Source organism: Lepus europaeus, chromosome 9 (genome assembly GCF_033115175.1).
Source record: "Lepus europaeus isolate LE1 chromosome 9, mLepTim1.pri, whole genome shotgun sequence".
Lineage (NCBI taxonomy): Eukaryota > Metazoa > Chordata > Mammalia > Lagomorpha > Leporidae > Lepus > Lepus europaeus.
This window is the reverse complement of record NC_084835.1, coordinates 110,280,896-110,301,432: the sequence shown is the minus strand read 5'-3', so window position 1 is coordinate 110,301,432 and position 20,537 is coordinate 110,280,896. Positions and strand designations below refer to the sequence as shown.

The 20,537-nt window shown below is 42.3% G+C and overlaps 1 protein-coding gene across 1 annotated transcript in view; it reads right to left on the bottom strand.

The window, feature by feature from the left end:
- PHLPP1 (PH domain and leucine rich repeat protein phosphatase 1) overlaps nt 1–20,537 on the bottom strand; it is a 237,815-nt gene that overhangs the window by 5,059 nt on the left and 212,219 nt on the right. The window contains exons 13-15 of the mRNA XM_062201773.1: nt 13,971–14,101; nt 9,363–9,467; nt 2,449–2,643 (exon numbers count right to left, since the gene is read on the bottom strand). Of these exons, the coding sequence (XP_062057757.1) occupies nt 2,449–2,643; nt 9,363–9,467; nt 13,971–14,101 (431 nt within the window). The remainder of the gene's footprint in view (nt 1–2,448; nt 2,644–9,362; nt 9,468–13,970; nt 14,102–20,537) is intronic.

The window sequence follows — 20,537 nt, the reverse complement described above, 5'->3', positions numbered from 1 at the left end:
AACATGGGCTGCCTACTCCCATGTGTTAGTTCAGGAACAAAGAACATTCCATTCTTCTAAGCACCAAAAAGCTCATCACTCACCCTGTAGCCTCTTCTTAACAAATATGGATCATAAGGAGGCACACAAGAGACTCCCAGATACCAGGACTCGGTGTGGTTTTAGACCTTTCCAAGGCAGCTCTGTTCTCTCTTTCCAAAGGCACGGTGATTTGTGAAAGTACAGTGATCTGAGTTTCAGGTTCTGTTTTTAATTCTTATTTAGAACTTGATAGACTACAAAAAGGAGACTTCTCTGGGGACCGTGGGGGGTATGTGCGCATGGCATGTGTATACATGCATGTCCGTGCTGTGTGTGACACGTGTGTTTCTTTTAGGACAAGAATAGTAAAAACTGCAAAGCTGACATGCCTGGTAGTTCAAACACTCTCTGCATTCTTACTGCTGGAGAGAAATGTTGGCCACACCAATTACTAGCTCTTACAGCCCTTTGCCTCAGTTTCTCTCCAGTGAAATGAGTACAATATTACTATCTCTAGGGGAAATGTGTGAGGTATTTAGAGCAATGACTGTGCAGATTAAGGACTCACTATCTCTTAGCTATTATCATCATCCCATTGCTAAAAGTATATGACCACTGGGAATCTGAAAGACAGGTGAGCCAGCCATAAAGAACTACAGTGGGCCTGCCTCTGCTGAGCTCTTTAAGATTCATTCATGACTTAGGTAAAGCTCTCAAGGTTGCCTGAAACAACATTTCTCAGTAGGTATTTCTCCTACTCCCTGAGAAAAAGCAACTTCCTCTAGCAGAATATGGAGTGGGAAGAAAAGCAGAGACACAGAAAAGATCATTGTTCCAATGACCTTTGGACCATTAATACATGCATCACTGGTGGGTCTGACATGAGCGCACACACGCGGGGACGGGGCAGGGGGGAGTCTATAGTGCAACATTCACAGACAGGCAAATCTTTGTAACCTGCAAAGCCATGAAGGGAAGATAAGAATGAACTATTCTTTAAGCAATGGAATTGCTATATTATTCAGCTCTAAGAGCCCAATAACAGCCCACATGTCTAGGTGACCTAAAGCCTTATTGCAGGTGGGAAGCTCTAGGCATTAAGATTCTCCTGGTGATATTGCTTTGGACAATTAAAGAGGGAGAAGAAATAAAGAGTTAAAGCCTGGGTTAAAACTTGGCATTTTGGGGCTGGCACTGTGGCACAGTGGGTAAAGCAGCCACTTGCAGTCTCAGCATCCCATGTGGGTGCCGGTTCTAGTCCCAGCTGCTCCACTTCCCATCTAGCTCTCTGCTATGGCCAGGGAAAGCAGTAGAAGATGGCCCAAGTCCTTGGGTCCCTGCACCTATGTGGGAGACCCAGAAGAAACTCCCGGCTTTGGATCAGATCAGCCCAGCTCCGGCTGTTGCAGCCATGTGGTGAGTGAACCAGTGGATGGAAGACTTCTCTCTCTCTGCCTCTGTGTAACTGTGCCTTTCAAGTAAATAAAATAAATCTTTAAAAAATAATGGCCGGCCGGTGCCGTGGCTTAACAGGCTAATCCTCCACCTTGCGGTGCCGGCACACCGGGTTCTAGTCCCGGTTGGGGCTTCGGATTCTATCCCGGTTGCCCCTCTTCCAGGCCAGCTCTCTGCTATGGCCCGGGAAGGCAGTGGAGGATGGCCCAAGTCCTTGGGCCCTGCACCCACATGTAAGACCAGGAGAAGCACCTGACTCCTGGCTTCAGATCAGCGCAATGCACCAGTCGCAGTGCGCCGGCCACAGCGGCCATTGGAGGGTGAACCAAGGGCAAAAAGGAAGACCTTTCTCTCTCTCTCACTATCCACTCTGCCTGTCAAAAAAAAAAAAAAAGGCCATCTCAATTTCACAAGGTATTTCCTAAGGGTCAATAAACTGGGTTTGAAATGGTACATTTCAGAGAAGTCCACACACCAGAAGATCTAAAGAATCTCTGGAATTCAAGGGATTTGGGTGGTGGCAGGGGGTGGGGTGGGGGTGGCTGTCATTAACAATCTGGAAAAACTATGGTATTACAGGCCAGTGAGGCCCAGTTCTCAGAGAAACTAAATTCCTGGCAATGACTCAATATTCTGTGAAGTTTTCTAAACATCAGCATGTCTCACACTGGGTCACAGTCCACCCTGAGGCTTGGACAACACCAAAATCCTAAATGCGTCTTGGGTATTCATTACCAAAAACAGTGCTTTGAGATGAGTGGGTGTCAATTTTTCATTCTTCTTTTTTTTTTTAAAGATTTATTTATTTGAGTCAGAGAGAGAGAGAGAGGTCTTCCATCCGCTAATTCACTCCCCAGATGGCAGCAACGGCAGAGGCTGGGCAGACAGAAGCCAGGGGCCAGGAGCTTCTTCAGGTCTCCACTGGAGGGTAAACCCACAAAGAGCCAGAAAACATACAGCAAGGACTCTTACCTTTGCATAACAATGAATGTATTGACCATGTACTCTTCTTCATTTTTTGTTTTCTGCAGCTCTTCAGCCAAAATGTCACTCATGGTACACTGGAGAAGGTAGGGCACCTCCACGTTCCGGTCTCCATCAAACACACCATACAGGGCCTCCCGGTTATCACAGAAGTTATTCACTGACAGGGCTGCCACACACAACCTGAAAGGCACAACGTTCCATGCCGAGTCTGTCCATCTTTCCTTCTCCATGCCAGCCCAACTCTGCTTCCCCCACCCAATCTGCCGATGCCAGCTATGCCTCTTTCTTTATGACTCTGGACAGAGTAAGAATAGATAAACTGAACCCAACTAATGTGTATCAACCAATTCTACAAGCAGAGGAAAATGATTAGCACATATTATACTTCACACATGTCTTCTCCCACCATTCTCTTCTGAGGATTTGATTTTTAAATGGAAGAAGGGGAAGAGAAAGAAGGCATGGGAAATAATATAATGATTATGTATCTACACATTCACATAAAGTTATTAAGAGAAATCTCCACATCTGACCAAAATAGATTAATATCTGAAACACTAAAAAATAAACATATTTATAAGTTACAAAAATAGGGGAAAGATCTCAAATGGCTAAAAACAGGCAACACAAACAAACAAAAAACAATAGAATCCAAGCAGTAAGAAGCACAAGTCCATGATGCCCGAGAGAGGCTGCTGCCTGCCCTGCCTGCTCCTGGCACAAGGACCCAGGCTGGGCAGGGACTGGTGGTGGCCACTGAGGGTGTGGGTCTGCAGCTCAGGGAGGACAGGTGGCTGCAGCTGTGGCTTGTGTTCCATGCAGGGAACTGAGGCAGCAGAGCTGCTGGGAGCCAGCCCTGGCACTGCTCAGAAGAATCAAACAGTTCTCCAATAATTTAACTATGTCCCAGAAACTATGCAAACTGAAAAAGAGGAAGAAAAGAAGGCTACCTGTGTGTGGTGGATGGAGAGGGGTCTTTGTGACTGGTGGAATACCTTTAAGTAGCCTAAGATACATGAAACTGGAATCTTCAAAAGAGAAGAAAGACAGAAAATCTTCAAGTATTTAAGTGGCTGTGAATATTTAAAACTGGATGAAAGCTCTAAACCTGTAGACAGAAGAAGCTCAACAAACTGCAAGCAAGGAAACATGGAGCACATCAAAATTAGATGGATGCTGAAGACCAAGGGCAGGGGTGGGAGGGTGAGGTGGGGGCAAAAGGCTGTGAGTGACAGAAGGCTTCTCATGGGAAACAATGCTGGAGAGAGCAGAGCTTAAAGTACCCAGAGGAAAAAGGCAACACTAGAAAATAACCTAGATTTATCAATCAGCAGAAACAGCTTTGAAAAGTTTAGGTGAAATAAAGACATTTTCAAAAGCACAAATAAAAGCATTTACCACCAGAAGGCTGGCACTACAAAAATGTAAAAAGAAACCCTTGAGGCAGAAAAAAATGATACCAGATGGAAATCTGGATTTATACAAAAGAATGAAGCACACTGGAAATGACAAATAGGTGAGTAAATATAAAAATGTTCTTGTTTTTGAAATCACTTTAGAACAGTGGGTCTCAGTAGGGGCGATTCTGCCCCCAGGAAACATTTTTACTGTTACGAAGAGGGTGGGGGACAGCATTGCTACTGGCATCTGGTGGGTAGAGGCCTGGGATGCTACGGAACACTGAACAGTGCTCAGGACAGTCCTCTCCCTTCTTTCCAACCCAACAACAACAAAGAATGACCTGCCTCAAAACGCCCATAGTGGTGAAGCTGAGAAACACAGCTTTAGAAAACAGCTTACTAAAGTAATCTTGTACCTTGGAGTTTACAACAAATGTAGAACTAAAACACATGACAACAGCACAAAAACTGGCATAGAAGGAGCACTTCTATCTGTAAGGTCTTATGTAAGAAGTGATACAAGGCTAACTGAAGGTAAACTGTAATAAAATTAATGATCATACCATAAGCCCCAAACAACCTCCCCCACAAAGGTAGAACTAAACAATAATGAAAGCAAAAATAGAATCCTAAGAAATAATCCAAAAGATGGAAGAACAAGAAGGAAAAGGAAGTAAAAATCAGATGAGACTAACAGAAAACAATAGTAAGTTGGAAGGGTTAAAACTTCCCATATCAAAAATTTCATTAAATATGAATGGTCTAAGCACTATCTCAAAAGACAGAAAAGGTAGGTATAAAAAAGCAAGCCCTAATTATCTGCCACCCATAAGAAACCAACTGTAAATATAGAGACAAATGGGTTAAACATAAATGAAAACAAAAGGGTATACCATGCCAGCATTAATCCAAAGAAAGCTAGAATGGTTATGACAAAGTATTTTGTATATTTCAGAACAAAGAACATTACAGGAATAAAGAGAGTTGTTCACAAGGCTAAAGGATTCAGTTCACCAAGGTTGTGACATTGTAAATGCCGACACACCCAATACAGAACTTCAAAATACATGAAGTAAACACTGATGCAACTTGTAAGAAACAAATACATAACGACAGTCATTCAATCACAAACAGAACAAGGAGACAGAAAAATCAGTATGAATACTTAGACTTGAACAATATTATCAACCAATGTTGACCTGACACACTACCCACATTTTTTCCTAAATGCACACAGAGCTTTTACCAAGAAAGAGTACATTCTAAGAAAAACAGAAAAATCTCAGTAAATCTAAAGGATTCAAGTCATACAAATTATGATCTTCAGCCATACTGAAGAAACTGCTTAGAAAGTTTATAATTCTAAATGCTTTTATTATAAAATTAGAGCTATCTCAATCAATGCCTTAGACTTCCCCTTTAAGAAATCAGAAAAAGAGCAAAACAAATTCAAACAGAAAGAAAATTATAAAAATTAAAAACTGAACCACAAAACAGAAAATGAAAGCAAAAAATCAACAAAACCAAAACCTTGTTCTTTGAGTATCAATAAAACTGACAAACTCCAAAGCAGGAGAAAAAAAAACCAAAATTACCAATATAAGGAATGAGCAGTTAGAGGGACATCATCATATATCCCAGAGAGATTAAAAGGATAACAATGGAATATTACAACCAAGTCTATGCCAATAAATTTGAAAGCTAGAAAAATTCCTTGAAGGACACAAATTATCAAAATTCATTCAAGAAAACAAGAGATAATCTTATACTAAAATTCATGTTTAGTTAAAAATCGAAGAAAATTCCAAGCCTAGATGGTTTTACTAGTGAATTCTTTCAACAGTTAAGGAAAGTAAAATATTAATTCTATATCAGCTCTTCCAGAAAACGCAAGAAGAGGAAACTCTCACCAACTCATTGTATGAGGCCAGCATTATTTTAAAATTAATCAAGATTAAAGAAACACCATATGATCATCTTAATTGATGAATAAGTGCATGATAAAATCTGGTACTCCTTTATATATATAACAAATATATAAAATTTTATATATAAACTATAGCAATCTAAGGATAGAAAAGTATTTTCTTAACTTGACAAAGGGTGTATGTAAGAAATTTTCAGGTAACACATCATATCTAACTGAAAGAATGAATTCTCACCAAAGAAGATACACAAATGATAAATAAGCACATGAAAAGATACTCAATGTCATTTGTCATTGGGAAAAAGCAAATTAAAACCCCAATGAGATACTACTATTACATGGCCAAAGCTGCCACCACCTGACAGTAACAAGTCCTGGTATGGATGCGGAGCTACCAGAACTCTCATCCATTGCCTACGCAGAGCGCAAAACGGCACAGGCACTCTGGAAAACAGTTTGGCTGTTTTTGTTTTGTTTTGTTTTGTTTATTTATTTATTTTTGACAGGCAGAGTGGACAGTGAGAGAGAGAGACAGAGAGAAAGGTCTTCCTTTGCCGTTGGTTCACCCTCCAATGGCCGCTGCGGTAGGCGCGCTGCAGCCGGCGCACCGCGCCGGTCCGATGGCAGGAGCCAGGTGCTTCTCCTGGTCTCCCATGGGGTGCAGGGCCCAAGGACTTGGGCCATCCTCCACTGCACTCCCTGGCCACAGCAGAGAGCTGGCCTGGAAGAGGGGCAACCGGGACAGGACCAGTGCCCCGACCGGGACTAGAACCCGGTGTGCCGGCGCCGCAAGGCGGAGGATTAGCCTAGTGAGCCGCGGCGCCGGCCTCAGTTTGGCTGTTTTTAATAAAAGTAAACACTCATTTACCATAAGATCTAGCAATCTCACCTCAAAGATCCACCCAAGAGATGAAAACATGCATTCACCCAAAATCCAGTATATAACTGTTTATAGCATTTTCATTTATAAGTGCTAAAAACCTGAAGCAACCTAAATATCTTTCAAATCACAAATGGAAAAACAAACCCTTAAAACATCCATGTAATGGAATTCTACTTATTGTAAACAGGAACAAACTACTGGCACATGCAGCAATACAAATCAATCTCAAGTGCATTAGGCGACGTGCAAGAAGTCAGACTGAGAAGGCTGAGCCTGTATGATTCCAACTGTCTGACATTCTGGAAAAGACAGAACTAATGGGACAAAAAACAGATCAAGAGTTGCCAAGGACTAAGAGTTAGGAGAACTGACAAAGAGGCATGGGTGAGTTTGGGGGCTAAATAGAACTGACTGCTCTGTATCTGGACTGTGGTGATGGTTACGTAATGATATTCTTTAATGAGACATGCAGAACTGTACACTAGGGAGGGTGAATTTCACTGAGTACAGACCATACCTTCTTACAGTAAACAATAAAAAGAAAGATACTAAATACTCGCAATAGATCACAGAGAGATACCCTATATAAACGTGAATACAATCCCTGCCCTTATTCATTCAGGGATAAATAATAATAGTAATAATCACTTTATTAACAGTAGCTAACACTTAAATGGGATGCATCAGATGGCACACCCTGCTCAGAGTACGTCACATATACGGACTAAGCGATCCTTACCCAGCTCTATGACAATGGGTGGTAGTCTTCCCTTCCTTACAGATGAGAAAATTCAGCTAACCCAAGATTTGCCTAACTGCCCATGAGCACATAACAAATACAGAGTCCAGATTCAAAGCTAGGCAGTTTGGCTCCTGTCTCAGAACTTTGAAATTCTTGCCTCTATGTATTAAAAAAAAGTCACATAGAACTATACAGTCATTATTAGCACAATTAAACTCAATAATCATTATTCTGTAAACTCCACCTTGTTAGAATGGATTTATAGGGACAGCACATACACAAAGAAATAATGTTTTTTTTTTTTTAAAGTACAGAAGTGATCACTCTTAGGGTTTCTTTCCGGCTGACGATTCCCATTTGTTTTTGGCCTGAGGAAGGGCCTAACTTATACAACTCCTGCTCCCTGCTAAATTTTTATGGACAGAGGATCTGAACTGACCTGACAGCAGTAACACTGGCCCCCAGGGCAACAGGCACGGCAAGGGAGAACAGATTTCTACTGAGATGGGGAAGCAGGACGGTCCTCCCCTTCCTTCAAGGTGGCCAGTGGCAGGTTCTTGGTTCACGTGACCATCTTATCCACAATGCAAAAGGCAAACAAATACAGACAAGCAGCCTAGCACACCTGAGAAACTCTGGCAAAACCGAAGGATACAAAAGCAAGAGCCATAGTGGGCTGGGACTTCCTGGTGCTGCTCACTTCCATTACTGGTCTGGGTGAGGAGAATTCACAATATATACCTACTTATGCACTTTCCTGTTCTTGGTTTACACTTCAGTGTAACAAATGTTAAGACAAGTAACTGAGGCAGGGGGAGTCATGCACAAACACAGACCTAATGCTTACTTGTCTCATATGAACAGACCCAATACAATGAGATCTTGTGCTAAGTACACAGAAATAAGGCAACAGCCAGAAGCCAGCCCACCAGAGCCCACCAGAGACGGGCCTCCCCTGCTTCTCCTGCCTTTGCTGCACAAACAGAAAGGAAGAGCTGCAAAGGGGGCTCCCTCTTCTCTACACAGCACAAGGCCAAATCTCACCTTTAGGAAAGATGACATACAGACAATCCCAGACACACATCAGAATCACCCAGGGGGTTAAACACATTCTGATTCAATGGGTCTAGGTTGGGGGATTTTTTAAAGCTCCTCACTGGACTGACTTTAATGTGTACCCTGGGTTGAATACTAATGCTTGCTAGTACTGGATCTTCCTCTACTCTCTTTCTTCCCCTACTCTCAATGCTTTCTGTTTTTATACTAATTAAATTATGACTATTCTAATTTATAGGATTCTTTATTTTTCTGGTACTTATTATCCTGGTAATTATTAGCATCTCTTCATAAAATGCAAGCAAGCCTGAAAAACTCGATGATGGTTTTTTCAGGAAAACCAACATTTGTATCTGAGAGAAGATTGGTGGAAATACAGGGTAAAAAACAGAAGTTAAGACAGACTAGTCCTGGTGGCAAGACAAGCAGGTGACATCACAGGGAGCAGACATCCAACTCCTGCCAAGCTAATGTGGATCGTAAAAGCAGCTCCCAGTCCATAAGATAAGTGATCTTGAGTATGGACAATCAAAGCTACTTCTCCTTTAATACTGTCCCTGTTTTACTTGGTAAACAGGCTTCAGAGAAAGATAAAGGGGCTTTTCAAAGGAGCAGGGATGTATTTCAATACTTAGGCCTTTTCCAAACACTGGAGCCTTACACAGATATAATGTGTCAGTTACACTGTAGCCTAGCAACATTCTCACAAAGGGAGAGTATGTGACGCCAAGCAGGACCTCAGTTCAAATGTAAGTCATGAGGGAGCCTCACTTTGCAGAAACCTACTCAAAGAAAGAAAAACGTGTGCCGCAGCACGGTGTTTCTTGTTACCCCAGTAAAGAAGTGAGACAGGCAGGAGCCGGTGCTGGTTTCAAAGTTTGGTCTACTTACTTGTTTTTCACACCTGAAGCTTCGGTGTAGCCATGACTCCACACAGCCGGGGCTCCAGATGCATCTCCAGCCGAAGGCTGGTCAATCTTGAAACAGCGGATGTTACTAGAAAGGGACACATGGAGAGAACAGGTATGAAAACCAAATGTGTGAACTGCTACCTTCATCTGCTGATAATAAGCACCTGTACTGAGTATTTCTTACTGTGTGTAGTGTGTCCAAAGTATTTATCAGCAACAAGAACCAGCTATTTGTCGCAATGAAAACCAAGGGGCATATACCCAGAGCATGAAAGTAGTTTTGGGACTGGTGTTGTGGCACAGTAGGAGCCACCACCTGCAACACTAGCACCCCGTATCCGAGTGCCAGTTTGAGTCACAGCTGCTGTGCTTTGGATTAGTTCCTTGCTAATGCACTTGGGAAAGCAGTGGAGGATGGCCCAAATACTCGGGTCCCTGCAACCTCAGTGGGATACCCAGATGAAGTTCTTGGCTTCAGACTGGCCCAGCAGATCATCACAGCCATTTGGGGAGTGAACCAGCAGATGGAAGATCTCTCTCTCTCTCTCTCTCTCTCTGTAACTCTGCCTTTGAAATAAATAAATAAATAAATCTTTTAAAAACTAAATTTTTATGGACATTATAAAGCAGCCATTGGAAACTTTACTATACTTCACACTCAACGGCTGTTCTCTCCTAGGAATGAAAAGGGTAGCTTTGTCTTTGGCATGAAAAAACAAACTTTTTAATTATCAAATTGAGTGAATTCTTACACTATGGATATTTAGACTTGAAAAGAACAAAACCAAAGCCACAATTACTATGTTGAAGTGATGGGAGAGAATTCTGCAACGTTCATCCCCAAACCCAATTTCTGCTCACAGCACACCCTCAAATACTTAACAAACCTTATCAAGAACCTGACATTCCCAGGCACTTCCAATTCATTGTTCACTTATTTATTTATTTATTTATTTATTTGACAGAGTTAGCCAGTGAGAGAGAGAGACAGAGAGAAAGGTCTTCCTTCTGTTGGTTTACCCCACAAATGGCTGCTACAGCCGGTGTACTGCACTGATCCAAAGCCAGGAGCAAGGTGCCTCCTCCTGGTCTTCTATGTGGGTGCAGGGTCCAAGGACTTGGGCCATCCTCCACTGCCTTCCCGGGCCACAGCAGAGAGCTGGACTGGAAAAGGAGCAATTGGTACAGAACCCAGAGCCCCAACCGGGACTAGAACCTGGGGTGCCAGCGGTGCAGGCGGAGGATTAGCCTAGTGAGCCGTGGTGCCGGCTCCATTGCTCACCTCTATAGCCACCCATGCTTTAGACCACTACAACAAAATTAAGCCCACATGTAAACTAAGTAAACAAGGGAGATTTTAATAGACTACAAGTTAATGTCATGTATTTAAACTATTTAATCTTAATCAGATCTCAAGTGACTTATCTGGTCCAGGAGAACCCAAAAGAGAAAAAACAAACACTAAACTCTCAAAGTGGGCTTCCTTACAAATAGGTCTGCTAGAAAGCACTCAGTGCCCACAAACAGGAAGTCGTAACAGATGGTGAAGCAGGTCTGTAGAAGCTGGCTACCACATGGCCAAACAAATCCTGCTTACTGGCTGTAAACTGCCACAAGATTTTCTCTCCTCTTAAACAAAAGTATATGCATCATCTCTTTTAAACATCTAAATACGTCTGCAAAGGACCCAAGAATTTAAATTATTTGTTGGAATTCATTAACTCCAAAATCTAATATTGAATATCTTTCTCCAGAACCAGTTAAAAACCTAAGTAAATCAATTTTTAATTAGTACTCATCTTGATTCTAGAAACAAGGGACAACACCTCTAGGACTTAAAAATATTTGTCTAAATAAAATTTCTACTCTCAATTTCCCCCCATCCTAAAAAGCTACAAAACATAAATCATGTGTGGTGTCAACAAAAAATCTCCAAGTCAAATTAACACTTCGTTTTAGAGTAAGGTTATAAAGCCTGTTTGCAAGGTTTTCAATCTTATCAATAAAAAAAGACTAACAAAGGCAGTCCTCCGTCACTTGCTCTCTGTATGCCCTGGTACTACATTTCAGACATCGGCAACTGCAGCACCGTGAGAGCTTCCCAAGGCTCTCCTCCAGGTTCTCATAAGCTACTGTCATGAGTTCTAGGGAATGTGAAGGTTCATTTCTAAAGACATTAATAATTGCTACAGAACACAGTCTTCAAAGAAATAATTCACTTCCTAGAATGGCACTTTTGGGGCCGGCGCTGTGGCGCAGTGGGTTAATGCCCTGGCCTGAAGCACCGGCATCCCATATTGGCACCGGTTCTAGTCCTGGCTGCTCCACTTCTGATCCAGCTCTCTGCTGTGGCCTGGGATAGCAGTGGAAGATGGTCCAAGTCCTTGGGCCCCTGCACCTGCATGGGAGACCCGGAGGAGGCTCCTGGCTTTGGTTCCGCACAACTCCGGCCGTTGCGGCCAACTGGGGAGTGAACCAGCGATGGAAGACCTCTCTCTCTCTCTTTCTCTCTCTGTAGCTCTTTCAAATAAATAAATACATCCTTAAAAAAAAAAAAAAAAAAAAAAAAAGAATGGCACTTTTTTTTTTTGAGGGAGGGCAATGTTTCTTACTAGTTTGTCATTTGTCTTTTAGATTTATTCTTCATAGTTTTTGGACTCTGACATTTAAAACTTTTAAGTATAAAAAGTTTGGACAAATACATTTACAACTTTATGTATAAAAAGTTTGTGTAAATATATACAACATAAATATCAAAACCAATCTATATATATATCGATTTCTTGTGAGTTTCTTCTCCCTCTCTTTGGTCTCAAGTTCTTTTTAGTTTATGATTATATTCATATGATTTCTTCTTACTTTGACAAATTATTTCATTTTACAGATTTAACTCTGTAACTCAGAGGGAATTTGGTGTGAGATTAAACTATAATTTTATTTTTCTCTAAATAGCTAGTTCCATTTATTAACAAATATTGATATATTTATTTTTGACACAAACTCATATTTGCCAAAAAAAATTCAAGAGTTATCTGAAGGTGAAATATATTTTGATAATCCATGTACTCATTCCTGAAAAGTTAGCAGAGGTCATACAGGCCGTCTTCCTCATCTTTAAGAAGACTGAGGTCTGGACAGATTGAGGGGCACTGGCCAAGGCTGATGAAACAGTGGAGAGAACCTGTGTCCTCCCCAAGACAGAACTTAGGCAAATTTCTCCAACTATACACACAAACCAGTTTTCCATTCCTTTATGTACTAAAATTTCAACAAGTAGGCACTACTTGGGCTTAATTCTATCCAGGAATCATCCTAAAGTCTTTTCAAATTTTGGTTTGCATTAAAGCCTAGGACAGTGTTCATGGGCCACTCACCTAAATTCTACTCTTCAGTTGTATCTAAGATAGTGGCAAATGAGTGTCAGTGACAGATATGTTAGCACTGTATCAGCATCTATGGCATACACAATGACTGGGCAAGTCAGCGTTCAAGACTGACTCTGACTCTTCAGGACGCAGCACAAAAACTTGAAAATACAGAAAAGTTTAAAGACAACAAAGACTTCCCACAATCCTATTATGCAGAGAAAAACACTGTTTTAATGTTTTGTTATGGATCTTTTCAGTGCACACAAATTTATTTTGCGAATAATAGGATTATACTGAAAGAATTTTTTGGCAAATTTTCTTTTCACTTTATTATACTGTAGAGATCTTTCAAAATCACTTGAATGGCTGTATAATATTCAAAGAGGAGCACAATTTATTTACTTCTACTAATGGATATTTAGAGTTCTGTGATGAACATCCTTAAAAAGGCGTTTTCTAACTGTAGTTACCTTTAATATATTACCTAGCAAACATCAATATCGACCTGTACTTCTGTACCAACAAGAATGAAGCAGCATCAACAAATTCTCTTCCAAAGCATGAAAAGCACTGTAGCAGGACCTAACTGCCCCACATTCCCACCTTTGTTTAAATAAGAGTTGAGTTCTAAAAAGTTTTCCCTACATCATCCATCTCTTTCAACTTTTTCTTTAAGATTATATTTGTTTATTTGAGATGTACAGCTACAGACAAGTGAGAGGGAGAGACAGAAAGAAAGGTCTTCCATCCACTGGTTCACTCCCCAAATGGCTGCAATGGCCAGAGATGGGCTGATCTGAAGCCAGGCGCTTTTTCTGGGTCTCCTACATGGGTACAGGGGCCTAAGCACTTGTGCCATCTTCTACCGCTTTCCCAGGCCATAGCAGAGAGCTGGACTGGAAGTGGAGCAGTTGGGACTCGAACCAGCACCCATATGAGATGCTGGAGCTGCAGGCAGAGGATTAATCTACTGTGCCACAGCGCTGGCCCCTCATCTCTTTTCTTAACCTTTGCGTTAAGTGTCACAACCATGTTATCAGTAAATATTGTGATTAATTTCATATTTTGGTTTTTCACTGTTTTCCCCTTTACGTCCAGGGATGTGTGAAGATACAGTTAATAAGCCAGTGGATGCTCCATATGCTCTGCCTCATGATTTACTAAAGTTACAGATCCCATTCTAGCGAGCGACGATGGGCTCCGCTGCTTTAGACACTTACTTCAGCAGTTCCAGGGTCTTGTGATCCAGGCTAAGGCGAGGGTTCCCAGTCAGGTCCAGCTCCTGCAGTTTAGGAGGCAGGTTCTCTGGTAAAGTGACTTCACTTAGCTCATTACAGCTCAGGTCCACGCACTGCAGGACAAGCAGAAACAAGAAAGAGATGGTCTGGAGGTGTTCTCTACTCCTACCCTGTGCAGGACGACAGTCTGACCGCTCACTGTGATGTGGCATCTGGTACCTGGGGGCATTAGTTCCAGGACCTCCTGCCAACAGAAAGCCCAAGGATGCTCAAGTCTCTCAGGTTGCATGGCACAGTCTACACAACCTCCTGTACATTTACATCATCTCCAGATTACTTGTAATACGCACCTCAATCAGGTGTTGCAAAAATAACTGTTCTATTGCTTAGGAAATGACAACAAGAAAATAAAGTCTGAGAAGGCTCACTACAGATGCAGTTTTGTTTTTAAAATTTACATATTTACCTGACAGGGAGAGAGAGAGAAAGAGAGCAAGGGCTGCTGGTTGACTCCCCAAAAGGCTGTACGGCCTGGGGTGAGATGGGCTATGACTGAAGCAGGGAACCAGGAATGCCATTTAGGGCTCCCACACGTACGGTAGGAACTCAATGACCTAAGTCAGCACCACCACCTCTCAGCATGTGCATTAGCAGGGAGCTGAAGTCAGGAGTACAGAACCCAGGTCCTCCAATATGGGACATGAGCATCTTTTTTTTTTTTTTTCCTTCATTCTTCTTTTTCTTTTTCTTTTTTATTTTTTGACAGGCAGAGTGGACAGTGAGAGAGAGAGACAGAGAGAAAGGTCTTCCTTTTTCTGTTGGTTCACCCTCCAATGGCCGCCGCGGTAGGCGCGCTGCTGCCGGCGTACCGCGCTGATCCGATGGAAGAAGCCAGGTGCTTCTCCTGGTCTCCCATGGGGTGCAGGGCCCAAGCACTTGGGCCATCCTCCACTGCACTCCCTGGCCACAGCAGAGAGCTGGCCTGCAAGAGGGGCAACTGGGACAGGATCGGTGCCCCGACTGGGACTAGAACCCGGTGTGCCAGTGCCGCAAGGCGGAGGATTAGCCTATTGAGCCGCGGCGCCGGCCTCATTCTTCTTTTAAGATTTATTTTAAAGAGTTACAGAAAAAGGAGAGACAGAGATAGAGAGATCATTCATCTGCTGGTTCACTCCCAAATGGACATAACAGCCAGAGCCATGTCAGGCCGAAGCAGGAGCTAGAGTTTCATCTGGGTCCTCCTACCCTTAGGTGCAGGGGCTCAAACACTTGGCCATCCTCTACTACCCTCCCAGGCACATCAGCAGGGAGCTGGATCAGAAGTGGAGCAGCCAGTCTCAAACTGGCACCCATATGGGATGGTGGCATCACGGTGGTGGCTTTATCTGCCATGTCACAATGTTGGCCCCAGAGACACAGGAGAACCAACAGACTAAGTGACTGACCCTCAGTAATTCTATCTATGAATACCAAACCCATAGGTCTGGTATATTGGACAAATGAGGAAAAAGTTTATTTGCTACTCTATCATAAACTTTTTTTAAATTTATTTTATTTATTTCAAAGACAGAGTTACAGAGAGAGGTAGAGACAGAGAGAGAGGTCATCCATCCGATGGTTCACTCCCCAGATGGCCGCAATGGCTGGAGCTGCGCCAATCCAAGGCCAGGAGCCAGAAGCTTCTTTTGGGTCCCAGGGACTTGGGTCATCCTCTAGGCTTTCCCAGGCCATAGCAGAGAGCTGGATCAGAAGAGGAGCAGCCGGGACTCGAAGCGGCGTCCATATGGGATGCCAGTGCTTCAGGCCAGGGCTTTAACCCGCTGCGCCACAGCACCAGCCCCATGTCATAAACATTTAAAACAGTTTTCTAAATGTAGTAAAGTTTTTTTTAATTTTCTTTGAATAACAGAAAATCCATGTTCTTTATTCTTTATTCTGTCTTTCCTTTTTATCTCTATATTTAAAATTAAGCATTAACTGAAAAATCATAAGGGTAGGAGCTTTTCTTATTGCTCACAAAATCTCTATGCCTGTTGTGGCCATGGAAGCTAAAGTTCCAGCACTAAAAGGAAATCTGAAGGGCTTTCTTCAACAAAACTAACAAAAAATATGTTTAGTGAGGAGAAGGCAGAGGGCATACACTCAAAATAAGATACTTCAGGAGAAGCTAAATAAGGAACTGGCCAAAGACAGTGGCAGGTAAGCCACTCTTACTATGCATAAGGAAAAAAAGGCAGCCTTCTGCCACAGCATCTGGTAGCTGGATTCTACAACAGGTTCTCCCTGATCTAACCTATGGGTCATCATGTTGATCAAACCAAAATTACAGTCTACCTTTTCTTTTTTTTTTTTTTTTTAAAGATTCATGTATTTATTGAAAGGCAGAGTTACAGAAAGAGAGACAGAAAGATCTTCCAGCCACTGGCTCACTCCCCAAATGGCCACGATGGCTGGAGCTGGGCCAGGAGCCAGGAGATTCCTCTCAGTCCCCCATGTGGGTTTGGGGGCCCAAGTACTTGGACCATCTTCTGCTGCTTTCCCAGGTGCACCAGCAGGGTGCTGTACTGGAAGTGGAACAGCCGGGACTTGAACCAGAACCCACAAAGGATGCCAGTGTCACAGATGGTGGCTGTACCCATTATACCACAGCATCAGCCCCACATGCTAGCTTTAAATGGTAATGCTTCCTCTTTCATGAAAACTACGTGAGGCTTAAATGAAGTACACTCAAAATCTTCCTTTTATTTGCAAAAATTCTTTAAAAAGCTAAATCTAATAGAATTGGATTGAAAAGAGGAAGAGATTGGGTAAAATGTATTTTTGGAGAAATATATTCTCAACAGATTTCAAATATTACAATGCTTCCATATAAAATGTTTTATATCACTGCTCCCAAATAGTAACAGTCATTAGGTCATTTTTGAGCAATAAATTTCAGATGTTTATAAAGTACCCAGCCTAAGGTACTTCATTACAGCTGCTCCAATGGACAAAGATACCACAATGTCTAAAAGTCCCATACACTGCTACTTCGAGTAGATATTTACTGAATTACTCACCCTAAACATTAATAAGGTAATAGTCTCCTTAAAAAAAAAAAAAAAAGACCTAAATGAAAGATCTCTGTGAGTGAGATCCCTGCGGAAAGAATGAGTCATCAAAGAAGGAGGCACCTTTCTCTGAAGGGAGGAGAGAACTTCCACTTTGATTATGACCTCGTGTAAATAAGATCGGAGTTGGCGAACTCAAAAGGCTTCCATAGCCTTGGCAACTCATGACAAGAGCCAAGGGTGATTACTGACACAATAAACAAGAGTGTCAATTGTTAAATCAACAACAGGAGTCACTGTGCACTTACTCTCCATGTAAGATCTCTGTCCTTAATGTGTTGTACAATGTGAATTAATGCTATAACCAGTACTCAAACAGTATTTTACACTTTGTGTTTCGGCATGGGCGCAAACTGTTGAAATCTTTACTTAGTATATACTAAATTGATCTTCTGTATATAAAGAGAATTGAAAATGAATCTTGATGTGAATGGGATGGGAGAGAGAGTGGGAGATGGGAGGGGTGCAGGTGGGAGGGAAGTTATGGGGGGGAAAAGCCACTGCAATCCAAAAGCTGTACTTTGGAAATTTATATTTATTAAATAAAAGTTAAAAAAAAAACTATAAATAATGGTCAGATGAATAGTGACTGGACATCAAGACTGAAAAACAGTAGTAGCACTGGTTCATAATGGGCTAAGGTGCCCATCAGCACAGGAAGACTACAAACTACTGTGTTGTGAGGGACTGACAAGTGTGGGTAAGCTGGGGCACAAGTAAAGAGGATACTTTATGGTAAAATTTACTCAGAGCAACATTGAATTTTATATAACTAGAAAAAACTCTTTTTTAATGTTACCCAAAGATTCAAACTTTTAGAGCTCCGCAGGTATAAAATAACTCATTCTCTAAATTACCAAGTTACAAACTGGGCTCAGTAGGGTGCTTAGTGATACAGATAATGGGGGTGACCGTTGTGCAGATGCTGCTTTGCAGGGCATACTATACCCCAAGCCCCTGTCCCCTCACACCCAAGCCCAGACCCCCGGGCTCACCAGGATCCTCTGGCTGAGGCTCCTGTTCATCTCATCCAATTCCATGCCCTGGTTCTGACCCACATCACATTTCCCCTGGAGGCAATGCATCTTTGCTTTTAGTCTTGTTCATAATGCTATCTTCTCTACTGCCTTTTATTCTGTCTGATCACATTCCAGCTTCTGTCTTTCAGCTGCTCCCAACTGTGCCCTTCAATCTGCTCCCCAAATTCCTCAGTATGTCAAATGAGGTCCTTCACCCCCACCTTCCACCTTCTGCCTCATCACCCACTTTGTTTCAGCCACATCAGAGCAATTAGTTTCTGTCTGTATCATGCTCTCATTTATCTATGTCTTCCCACATGCTGTTTCTTTGTGCTTGGGACTCTTTTCTTCAAGCTTTTCTTGCCTTTTACCTGGTAAAATCTCCCTTATTCCTCTTAAGACTCAAGTCCATGTCAACTCCTCCACAACCTCTGTTTCAACTGGATGTCCCTTGTTCTAATTATCTTCGTATTTATTTAATCCACTAGACCTTGACCTCCCGGAGAGCAGGGACTGCTCCTTTTCCCCTTACATCCTGAACAACATACACTGGAGACATCAGATGCTCAATAAGAGTAGATGCTTAAAAGAATGAACCAGTAAGGCACTGCCTGGCACATGACAGGTAACTATTTGTTGAATGAACAAATGAATCAACCTTTTAAGATCCTTTAGTAATTTAATCTGCTAGGACAGGAACTGAGATGTAAGTGCTTAGGTTAAGTTCAGCCTAGAGTAAATGGCACTGCAATGCAGTCTGGATACATTTTAAATGTTATTACTTATCTGTGTGAAAACGCAACTATTTCCTTTAATAGTGGATAAGCAGAAATCACTCTTTTATACTACTGCACATTAAAGGAGGTTTGTTCATAAAAATTATAGAGTTCGAAGGTGCTACCCTATTGGAATTAACATAAAGTACTATTTCAGATGCTTTCAATAGTCCTCAACAATGATTGACTAGTGAGGTACTCAACAAGCAGGTATTGGATGAATAACTGAAAAACAGAAAACTAAACATTTGGATGAGATTGAAGAAAAAAAAAAACAGTACCAATACATTCTATGTTGTTAAAAGTGTTTATCTCTGTTTATTGTACTACAATCTTCTTGAGAATACATTTTTAAAGACAATGTTACATCTGCCTAAAACATGACTAATAGGAAACTACCTCTTTGAAGCTCAGTTTAGGACGTGGCTAACAACAGGTACTTCGCTATAATTAAAATTCTGGTAGGGGCTGCGCGCTGTGGCATAGTGGGCTAAGTCTCTACCTGCAGTGCTGGTATCGCATAGGGGTGCTGGTTCATGTCCTGGGTGCTCCTCTTCCCATCCAGTTCTCTGCTATGGCCTGGGAAAACAGCAGAAGATGGCCCTAGTGCTAAGGCCCCTGCACCCACGGGAGAGACCTGGAAGGAGCTCTGGCTCCTGGCTTTGGATTAGCCCAGCTCCAGCAGTTGCGGCCATTTGGGGAGTAAACCAGCAGATGGCAGACCTCTTTGTCTGTGTCTCTCCTTTCTCTAACTCTGCCTCCCAAATAAATAAATAAAATCTTAAAAAAAAAAAAAAAACTCGTAAAAAATAGTCAAATTATCCAACTCTGAGAAAAAGTGAGATAAATAACAGCTGGAAAGAAACTCATGAATTAGAAGAAATGCTGTGGGGCTGGTGCTGCAGCGCAGTGGGTTAATGCCTGGCCTAAGGCGCCGGCATCTAATACGGGTGCTGGTTCGAGACCCAGCTGCTCCACTTCCCATCCAGCTCTCTACTATGGCTTGGGAAAGCAGTAGAAGGTAGTAGCCCAACTCCTTGGGCCCCTACACTCATGTGGGAGACCCGAAAGAAGCTCCTGGCTCCTGGCTTTGGATTGGCACAGCTCTGGCGTTGTAGCCATTTGGGGAGTGAACCATTGGATGGAAGACCTCTCTCTCTCTCTCTCTCTCTCTGTGTAATTCTGACTTTCAAATAAATAAATAAATATTTTTTTAAAAAAGAAGAAATGCTGCACATGTATTCTATAAGAGCATATAAAAATAATTAGTATATTTTAAAGGAAAGGGAAGATGGTTTGTTGCATAGTGTAAGTGTAATTATCGCAAGGCTCCACGAAGCAGTTCTTTATTATGATGTTTTCCAAAAAACCTTTTTGAAGAAACAGGCACCTCACTTTACAGACATCATCGGCCAAACAACTGCCTGTGATGCCCTGACACAGCATGTTGATCTACCAGCTCCTAGAGTAACTCCTGTGTCAGCTGGAGCAACTGGAGCCCTAGTGTGTGACACTTTGCTTCCTCCTTCTTCCCTCAGATCCCACCTGTCTACGATATCAACCATGCTCCCTGACAGCACTGACGGCGCTAACGCCGAGGCTCCCAGCCATTTCCTGCATTTTCCCGCACTCATAAGGTAACAG